An 11,000-nucleotide genomic window follows, 5' to 3' on the forward strand; every position below is an offset into this window, starting at 1 on the left:
CACTAGGTGATCATAACCCAACAACTAATTGCTAATTTAGCTCATGGATTCCCCTAATTTCAAATTTGAAGTAAAACCCTCAATTTTGGACATAAACCCTAACTCTTTGATTCAAGAATTCAATTCTAATAATGGAAGATAAATGATTAACAACCTTAGATTCATCAAAATCTAGTATAAACCCCATCAATTTCATCATTAATAAGCGTAGATAAAATATTCATCAAAATCCACTTTTGATCTTCCATAACTAAGGAATTGATAAGGAAAGAGGAATTCTATGATGATTAGGAACAAGGAATTAGCAAAGAGGATATCAAGACTTACCACCAAGAGTTTTCTCCAAAATCTTTTGAAACAGTCCCTAAGAGCTCAAATACTGAAATGGGAATAAATTATAGACTAAGGGATTATTTAAAACACATTTAATGAAATAACAGGCTTGTTACCGTCACGGCGGTAACGGGGCCTCAACGGCGGTGCCGCAACAGCGCCCAACAGACCGTTGGGACGGTCTGGGCTAATAACACTTGGCTACCCCAGCAGTCGCCCCGCCGCAACAGCGGTACAACTGGGACAACACTGGTGCTGCCAATGCGGACATCAGGTACAAGAATCCAACTAAATTTCTAAGTCTCAATCGAAATCCCGAACCACTCCCGAGGCCATCTTCCCACAAACCACATACACAGATCCACATAAAAATACCTTACAAACGCGCCCGTGGCCTCGAAATTTTCAACGGAGGTCTCGTTGACTGAGTCAACCCCTCATACCTCATTTCTAATTTCCCAACCCAAGTTCCAAAATGCATCTGAGTGCATTGGGAACCGAACTAGATATACACACAAGTTTTAACCGACCATACAGACCTCTCGGAATCGATAAAATTTCCAAAAATGTCCGTTTACTCAAAAGTCAACTTTAGGTCAACTCTTTTTCACTTAAAGCCCATATTTCACAAAAAGTTGCTCGAATCAAGTGTAGACACCCCGGGAAGGGCGTCAACGGTTCCCTCGGGTCAAAATGTGCTAACCCAGCTCGAAAAAAGGGGCAAAAATACTGAAAAGACCATAACGACTAAATGGGTCGTTACAAACAATCACCGGAGTTCTAATCCCTATGTCCCAACCAAGGGAAATCAATAAATTTCAAGCCAACCATCCACTAGTGATCCCGCTAGTTCGAAAATAGAGGACAGGCTATCTAGAGTGTTGAAGAAGGTTGAGTCGACCGGCGCCTTAGTCAAAGAGACGAGAGATGAGATGAAAAGTATGGGGAAATTTCTAAGTTCTCACTCAACTTCCATTGAACAATTGGAATCACAACTCAGCCAAATCTCGGCTACCCTAAATCAAAGGCAAAAGGGCACACTCCCTGGTGACACGGTTGTGAAACTGAAGAATGATGGTGACCATAAATGCCATGCAATTACTACTAGGAGTGGCAAGACACTTGTGGAAGAAAGGTTGGTGAAAGATGATGTGGTTGTTGATGATGAGGAAATATTTGATGAACCCATGGTTATTGAAGAAGAAAGTCGCTCTACGAAGAATAGGGCTAGCATTGAAAAACCTATTGTTGTTGAAGAAGTGTCCGAAAATGATGAAGCTACCCAAGGCACGAAAGTGGTAGAGGAGGTACCTAAAGCTTTGACACCTATTCCAAAACCTCCTCCTCCATTTCTTCAAAGGTTGGCAAAGAAAGCGAAGGATGGGAAATTCATCAAGTTCATCGAAAAGTTGAAACAACTCTCAATCAATATCCCATTCGTGGAAGCCTTTGAACAAATGCCGGGCTATGCTAAATTTATGAAAGATCTTGTGACTAAGAGGAGGCAAACTAGCTTTGCGATGGGGGATGTTATGCATCATTGTAGATCCATCGTCATAAAGGCTTTAGTACAAAAGAAAGAGGACCCCAGAGCCTTTACTATTCCATGTACCATTGGGGCGTATAAATTTCTAAAGCTTTTTGTGACCTTGGTGCAAGTATTAATTTAATACTGCTTGAAATATTCAACAAATTAGGTTTGGGCACTACCCAACCCACAACAATGCGGTTACTAACGGCAGATCAAACCGTTAAGAGGCCGGTTGGGATCCTTTTTGATTTACTTGTGTGGGTAGACCGTTTTATATTTCCAGCCGATTTTGTCATATTGGATATTGAGGTTGACTTCGAAGTCCTCATTATTTTGGGACGCCCATTCCTAGCCACTGGGCGCTCTCTTGTTGATGTCAAAAAAAGTGATCTCAATTTTCAGATGAACAATGAGGAAATCACATTCCATATTTGCAAGTCAATGAAACAACTGACGAATATGAGTGTTGTGTCATTTATAGACACTATTGATGAGGTCGTAGAGACCGTCATTGCTCATGAATCTGTTGGTGAAGTATTGGCGGCAGTTTTGATGAACTATGATGGGGAAAACTTTGAAGATTTTAAGGAGACGGCTAATGCATCAGTTGGATTGGGGTCCTACAAATACAACCCCAAGAAGCTTGATCTTGATTTAGAGAACTAAGAAAGTCCTCCCCCAAAGCCATCAATCATTGAATCACCTACTTTGGAGCTCAAACCTCTCCCTTCACATTTGAGATATGAGTTCCTTGGGCCTAAAAACACCTTGCCTATCATAGTGTCCGCTCTTTTGATGGAACCTCAAATTGAGATATTGTTAGTTATTTTGAGAAGGCCCAAAAAGGCTATAAGGTGGTCCATTGAGGATATCCAAGAAGTTCTTCCCGGCATGTGTACTCATAAAATTCAACTCGATGAAGATTGTTTCCCTAGTGTTGAACATCAAAGAAGGTTGAATTCTCCCATGCAGGTACTGTAATCTGTCCATACGGTAAGGTCCGATAGTTGTCCTTGGAAGGTCACTGGATTGGTAGATAATTGTGTCATGAACAGTGTGGCTCCATTTGCAAAGAGCATCTACTATTTGGTTCGCTTCTCGGTAACAGTGTTGGAAAATGTATTGTTGAAGATAACTCAAATATTTAATCTCCCTAATGATCTCTTCTAAGTGCCATGGTGGTGTGTTGTTTGCCTTTGACCATGTCAATTACTAAATTAAAGTCACTTTCTAGGACGATTATGTGATAACCATTGTTACTGGACCATTTTAAACCAGCAAGTACCGCAATTGCCTCGACCAAGTTATTAGAGCCCTGTCCCAATCCCTGCGCAAAGGCCATTAGGAGGTCTTCCTTATGATCTTGAACTATTCTGCCTGCTCCAATTTATCCATCCTCCAATCTACTCCTATCTGTGTTGATTTTCACCCAACCAAAGAAATGATATGTCCAGGCCACAGTCATACACCCAATGTAATGACCCGTTTGGTCGTTATTGCATTTTGACCATTTTGACCCTTTTCCGAGCTTGGTTAGCTCACTTTTGCCCCTAGGGGACCGTTGAAACGCTTCCCGAGGTGTCTAGATTTGATTTGGGTGATTTTTTGTGAAATTTGAGCTTTAAGAGAAAAAAAGTTGACTCAAAGTTGACTTTTGGATAAAATAACATTTTTCGGAAATCCGTCGATTTCGAGAGGTCTGGATGGTCGTTTAGAACTTGTGTGTATATCTGGTTCAGTTCCCAATGCACTTGGATGCATTTTGAGACTTGGGTTGGGAAGTTGAAATTGAGGTATCGGGGGTTGACTCGGTCAACAAGACTTCTGTTGGGAATTCCGAGGCTACGAGCACGTTCGTAGCGCGTTTTTATGTGTATCTGTGTAGGTGGTTTGTGAGCAGATGACCTCGGGAGTTAGTCGGAAATTCGAGTTGAAGTGTGAAACTTGGGGAAGTTTCTGGTGTCTGGTGCCTGCTTTGGGATCGAACTAACAGAACGTCATGTGGAAGCTAATAATTGCAAACCTTAAACACGATAAATCAGATGACAAAGAAAAACTATAAAAAAAGACTTTAATAATATGATATGAGTTTGGTCAATTGACCTACATATTGAAAAACCTAATTTAAAAAAAAAAGCATTAAAAATTATGGAGAGAATAATCTCCTCATAAACAAGACTCTTTAATGACTACATTGTGGATGCTTTTCTGTGTTCTAGTTGTGGGAAGGATGTCTTCAATCTATAGATGTACAAAAATTTTCCTCCAAGACAAGGATTAGCCAAATATGGAAGATAATTATATTTTCCTTTCAGTAAAAGTAAAAGGAATTATGGTAATACTTTGACTTTCCTTCAAGGGAAAAGTAAAATTCAAATCTGGTAAGAAAATCAGGGCAAAACCCTAACAAGTTATACAATGCTAAAATTTCTTCAATCACCACAAGAAGTTACTTGATATTTTTGAGATCATATTATTAATTCTATTTTAGAGTACATTAGATCAAAATATTTAATTTTTATTTTGTTTTAAACAAAATAAATATATCGCGCGGTCATCCAATAATTTTGTTTCTTTCTCATCTTTTTATTAAATTTTTCCATGCTTAATACTATTATATTGTTATGTGATTTTATTTAATTATTATCTTGTCACTTGACTTAATATCTTTGTCCACTACACTCTTTTTGAAATTTCAATATATATTTTTCTACCTACTGAAGAAAATTATTTTTAAACTTTTATTCTATTATTCATAATTCTTCAACTGTCTAAATGTATTAAGAATATATTTGAATATTACTTATTTAATTGTTTTATTTTTAAAATATCTTCATATTATCTCGATCATCCTTTTTGTACATTTTATTTTCTTTTACCTGATACTTTAATTAGTTTCCTTTTAGTTATGTTGCCTATAACTTTAAATATCATATGTAAACTTATTATTTGAATTCGTATAAAGTACAAACCAAAAAGTACTTTTATTGTTTTGTATAAAATCTAGCAAATGTTTTTTTTTGGGGGGGGGGGGGGGGTGAGGGGATATCTGTTGTTCATAATTTAGGGAGGATTTTGATTTTTTAAAGCAAAATAGGGGAGGGCAAATGATTTTCACCCTTTTAAAAGTGAAAGATTTGTCCCTTTACTACTCAACTATTTTTTTTGCTTATTCTACATCTGTTTTATTAACAAATCTTTGGCTTCACAATTATTGACAATTTCTTCTACACACACACACACACACACACACACACACACACACACATATATATATATATATATATATATATATATATATATATATATATATATATATATATATATATATATATATATATGTCTTTTGCAGTTGAAAGCTCTGTAGGACAAACAGTACAACATGCGGACCATATATCGAATATGCTGTCCATATGTAACTTCTGCATGTCAAGTTCAGAGACTTAAAATTTTCTACTTTCAGTATTTTTCGAAGACCCTGTAGAAATTACACAGCCGTAGAGATGAGAGAAGGTTGAGTATTATGATCATGTACAATTATCTCTATTTATACACATAGTAATTGGAGACTCCAAAGTATCAAACAAATAGGAAATACACTCCTAATACACCTTGTATATCACGTATACAACTGCATATACACTTAAGCTAGGCTAACCTATTGTAAGTCAACTAGGTTGAACATGGAAGACTCTATATCCATGCATGAGTCTTCTATCTCGCAACACTTCCCCTCAAGCTTGTGAGGTGGTGGTATGCACACTCCTAGCTTGCTTCTGAATCTTGTGAACTCTTGCTTTGCCAATGCCTTAGTGTGAATATCTTCCAGTTGATCTTTAGTTCTTACAAAGTATGTCACAAGTTGTCCTCTAGCTACCTTCTCCTTTACAAAGTGATAATCCATTTCCACATGTTTAGTTCTAGCATGTAAAACTGGATTTACTGTCATGTATAATGCACTGATGTTGTCACAAAATAGTGTTGGTGCTGACTTCAAGTACACTCCTATATCATTAAGAATCTATACTATCCAAGTCATTTCAGCTGCTGTTGAGGCTAGTGCTCTATATTCTGCTTTAACACTGGACCTTGACACCGTATGCTGCTTTCTAGAAGCCCAAAAGATGCAATTTGCACTTAGATATATTGAGTAACATGTGGTTGACCTCCTTGTTAATGTACAACCTCCCCAATCTGCATCTGAGAATCCATACAATCTAAGTGGTGGTCTAGCTGGCAACTTCAGACCATAGTTTGATGTCCCTCTCACATATCTAAGAATCCTCTTTACAGCCTGAAAATGTTCAGTGTTTGGAGCCTGCATAAACTGGCTAAGTAGATTAACTGCATGTGATATATCAGGCCTAGTTAGACACAGATATTGGAGACTTCCTACAACACTCTTATACAATGATGCATCAACTGTGTTTCCTATTGCTAGTTGTAGACCATGTTTCTGTGCCAAAGGTGTGCCAACTGGTTTTGCAAGTGCCATATTAGTCTTCTTCAATAATTCTGCAGCATACTTTCTTTGACTCAGATGGATTCGTCATTTGAAATAATATACTTCAATTCCTAAGAAGAAGTGCAATGGTCCAAGATCTTTCATAGCAAACTCTTTTGCAAGGCTAGAGATTATATCACTAATGAACTCATATGAGCTTCCAGTGATAATAATGTCATCCACATACAGAAGAAGTAAGATAATACCTCTTCTATTCTTAAGGACAAACAATGATGAGTCTGCTTTGATGCATTGAAAACCAAGGCGTAGTAAGTAAATACTAAACCTGTCAAACCAGGCTCTAGGTGCTTGTTTGAGCCCATACAATGCCTTCTTGAGGAGACATATATAATCTGGATATCTTGGATCAATGAACCCTGGTGGCTGACTCATATACACTTCTTCTTGAAGAAATCCATGTAGAAAAGCATTCTTAACATCCAATTGCCTTATAGACCAGTGCAAGCTTATAGCAAAAGACAGAACCACCCTTATAGTTGTAGCTTTGACTACTGGATTAATGTTTCTTCAAAATCAATGCCTTCAAGTTGCGAGTATCCCTTGGCAACCAACCTGGCTTTATATCTATCAATAGTGCCATCAGACTTCAACTTAGTCTTGAACACCCATCTTGAGCCAACAATGTTCATGTCTGCAGTCCTGGAAACAAGAATCCAAGTCTGATTCTTGTTTAGTGCATCAATCTCGTCTTGTATAGCTGCATACTAGTGGGGACTAGCAAGTGTTTTTTCACACTTTTGGCTCCACATCTTTTTTTCAGCAGTCAATGAAGTGTGAGTCATGGAAATTTTCTTTGCCTTGTGTCTAATCATCATGTGATGTCCTACTGCTGCTTCTTCTTCACCTGTTTGAGCAGCTTCACTTGGATCTGAACGGACTTGTATAGGAGGAACTTGTATAGGTATATTGTCACTATCTCCAGTGACATTAAACCATTTTGACAGGTCAACTTCCAATTGTATGCCTTGTGGATCATGTACTGCAACACTGTTAGGACCTTGAGTTCTACCATCTTTTCGTGTATGAGCATTATTATTACCTTTATGAACATCACCTGCATGAGCATTATCATCACTTGTGACACTGTTTGTGTCATCTTCACTGCTGTTAGGATCATCATCTTATGTCACAGTTCCTTCCATATCATGGGCAGCAGCTTGAACAGGCTCATGCACAAACTCAGTGTTTGTGTTAGTCTTCTACAGTTCTTCCACAAGGCTCACATCATCTCTTGTCTCAGCATTGTTATTAGATTCTAACAACACTTCCCCTGAGATGTTACTGTCATATGAAAGCTTAGCCTATTCCTGCATATTAGAAAAGAACTCACGGAAAGTAGCTAGGTGAGGTGAGGACACTGTGGCACTTGGTTGATCCGTTTGAACATTAGGCAGAGTAAGCTTATCAAAAATAACATGTCTAGACACATAGACTTTCCTAGTCTGAGGATGGTAGCATCTCTATCCCTTGTGTAGACTGCTATAGCCAATGAACACACAAGGGTATGTTTTAGGTGAAAGTTTGTTTTGTCCCTTTATATAAGGATAACACCTACAGCCAAAAACTTTCAGGCTATTATAGTCAGGTTCAACATCATGCAACTTCACAAAAGGAACTTCATTCTTTAGAAATGAAAATGGTATCCTATTGATCAAAAACACAGCTATCAAGAAAGCTTCAACCCACAGAAACTGAGGTAATCTAGCATGAAACAAAAGTGTCAATCCAGTCTCTACTATATGTTTGTGTTTTCTTTCAGATATGCCATTTTGTTCTGGGTGTGTGGACAAGATATATGCCTGATGAAAAACTTCCAGATTAATAGGAAGGAAGCTTAATCGGAATAAATAATAATTCTTCTTCTATGATCGATCGATATAAACATCAACAGCTCCGAATTGGATCAGTTTCTCCTCAACAAATAAGTACTTGGGCCACTAAAATCCTGCCTAATGGAGAGATAGTTGGAGAGGTAACAAAACCCTACCATAGTTTTCCAAGTGCTTGATAAACTCAGTCTGAATGAATTCATCGTCTCCATCACATTGGAATATCTTAATAGTGTTAGAAAACCGTTTTTCAACCATCTTTTGGAATTTAAGAAACACTCCATAAAACTGAGATTTCTTTCTTAAGGGATAAAGCCATGTATATCTTGTATGATCATCCACAAAAACCACATAGTACTTCATATGTTGAGAGGACACAACTGGTGTTGGACCCCATAGATCACAATGTATTTTATGTAAAGGAAACTTCTCAATTTTATTTCTTGAATCAAAAGGAAGTTTACAACTTTTCCCTAACTGACAGCTAGTACGGACAGTAGGCACTTTGTTCCAACTTCTAACATTAATATTCTTGCTAATACTCAATAATTTTAAAGACTTCAAACTAAGATGACCTAATCTAGAGTGCCAAATACTTTCTAACTTCTTCCAATCCTATGTTGCTGCTAAGGCATAGAGGTTGTTATCTTCCCGTTGATATAGTCCTTTTGTATTAGGTCCCTTGACCAGTAGAGTCCCTGACTTCTTGTACTTAACAATAAAACCAAACTCATCAAACTCAAGTTTTTCACAATTATCCTTTGCAATTTTACTAACTGACAGAGCTTCTTTGCAATGTTAGGGACTACAAGTATATCCTTAATATGCAATCCTGATTTCTTTGTATTGCCAACATGTGTAATATCTAACTGTGCACCATTCCCAATGATTATTTTATCAGCTCCTTTATAAGTGTGGAGATCAGACAGATTACCTGTTGTATTTGTTATGTGTGTAGTGGCACCTGAGTCCATATACATGGCTTCATCCTCACATGTAGGATTATGCAAGTTGACAACAGCTAAGGCCTGAGAAAGATCTTCTTCAGCCTGATAAGAGTAGTCCCATCTGTAAAAGCACTTCAAGGCTGAATGATTGTTTCTTCCTTAAATTTGACAAGCCTCGGTACTAGTTTTCCTTTTCCATTACTTGAACCCTGCATGCCTTAGTTATTCTGAGTGTTTTGGTTTGTGGTAGCCTGTTCTGCAGGTTTGAAACCCTTTTCTCTTGGATTGTAGTTGGAGTTTCCTCATCTCTGATTATAGTCCTCTTCCCCTACCTCTTTGTGTAGTGAAAGACATATTGTAGTTTTGTTGTGGCATATCCTCCTCTTCTTCCTTCATGTCAAAACCTCTAAGAGAGTTGCCAAATTCATTCAGTGTGGGATATGGAGGTTTGCCCAACATGACAGTCCTAAAGGTTTTATACTTTGAACCTAGACCTCTAGCAAATTTAATGACTTTGCTATCTTCATCAACTAGCTTGTGTACAGCAGCAAGGCCATCACATATGCCCTTGAATTCTTTCAAATACTCATCAAGTTTCTTTGTCCCTAACTAAATGTTTTACAGTTGTTGCTTAATTGGAACTCTTTATCCTTTGTTGCTTGAAGACTCCAATCTTTTTGTACACTTTGTGCATGCTTAATAAGATCATGACTTTCACATGTGAATTCATTCGAGTCTACAACCATAATGGATTCAAACCTAAACCAAATCTACAAGGTGTGACACAACCTTTCCAAACTGGAGTTTGAGTGAATGCATGCAACTCAAAACTTGATTCCAGCCTTAATTTAGTACTTGTTGCAGCTGCAATTCTCAGTCTTTTGTGAGGAGGAGAACTCAACACGGGTTTTTTGGTCATTTTTTTGAACAACAATGGAACCCAAATCCAATAAGAAACTAGAAATAATGTAGAAATGTGAACTCTTCTTAAACTAAAAATGTCTCTAAACCAGTAACAAGGGGAAAGCTGTGCATTAGTGAAGATGAAATCGTGATTGAAGTTGAGTAAGAATGTTCTGAAATTGAAGGAGGAATTCACAGTTTTCAGACTGGATCAGTTTGACCTGTGCTTTATTGATTTTCTAAATAATAATAACGGGATATTTTCTTTTTCTCTCTATTTCTCGGATCGTCTCTCACGTTATCAGTTCTTCTTTCTTCAATCCTCACAAATAATGATGAAGATCCACCGTTTAACATAAGAACAAAATTTTGATGAGTTAATTCCCTAAAAGATCACTTTTGGGAATTGCCTCAGAAAATCACTTTGTTTCTTTTAGGACCACAATACAGTTGCGTCCAAACGCACACGCTAGTGTACGCGGTTGTACAAGTAATATAGTGATTATATAGAATCGGATGTCGAACCCACAGAGACTTATGACCAATACTTTCACGAAAATAAACTATTGCTACTAATTATGCAAGTAAAGAATAAAAGCTTTGGTTGTTTTTGTAAACTAATGCTATAATGTAAATAACTAATAATGTAACCAGAATTTGTGCTAAGAACATATTTGAGTACTGCTATTATCAAGATGTTAGAAGTATTCCAGGGTCGTGGTTTGTTCACCAATCCTATTGAGTCGTTCAAGTATCATACCATAGCAACTTTGTTCACAATTGTCAATTAATCGGAATATTAATCTCGTAGTGTTCTCCCGAACCACTACTCGCTGATTCAAGATAATTCGCCTCCTATATTCCTATGGTATTGACCTATCAAGAATGCAATAAGAGCACGACATGAAATTGATTGCGGTGACTAAGTATAT

At 37.4% G+C, this 11,000-nt stretch overlaps 2 protein-coding genes across 2 annotated transcripts; one reads left to right on the forward strand and one right to left on the reverse strand.

Annotated features, from left to right (window-relative positions):
• The first annotated feature begins 1,274 nt into the window (after positions 1 to 1,274).
• Positions 1,275 to 2,530, forward strand: LOC132613292 (uncharacterized). The gene is made up of 2 exons (XM_060327315.1): positions 1,275 to 1,941; positions 2,031 to 2,530. The coding sequence occupies exons 1-2, from the start codon at positions 1,275 to 1,277 to the stop codon at positions 2,528 to 2,530; spliced, it is 1,167 nt and encodes a 388-aa protein (XP_060183298.1).
• Positions 2,531 to 5,885: 3,355 nt separating this feature from the next.
• Positions 5,886 to 6,359, reverse strand: LOC132613293 (uncharacterized mitochondrial protein AtMg00810-like). Its single transcript, XM_060327316.1, has one exon. It carries the CDS (start codon positions 6,357 to 6,359, stop codon positions 5,886 to 5,888), a length of 474 nt encoding a protein of 157 aa, XP_060183299.1.
• Positions 6,360 to 11,000: the final 4,641 nt, after the last annotated feature.

This window comes from Lycium barbarum, chromosome 10, assembly GCF_019175385.1.
Source record: "Lycium barbarum isolate Lr01 chromosome 10, ASM1917538v2, whole genome shotgun sequence".
NCBI classification, from domain to species: Eukaryota; Viridiplantae; Streptophyta; class Magnoliopsida; order Solanales; family Solanaceae; genus Lycium; species Lycium barbarum.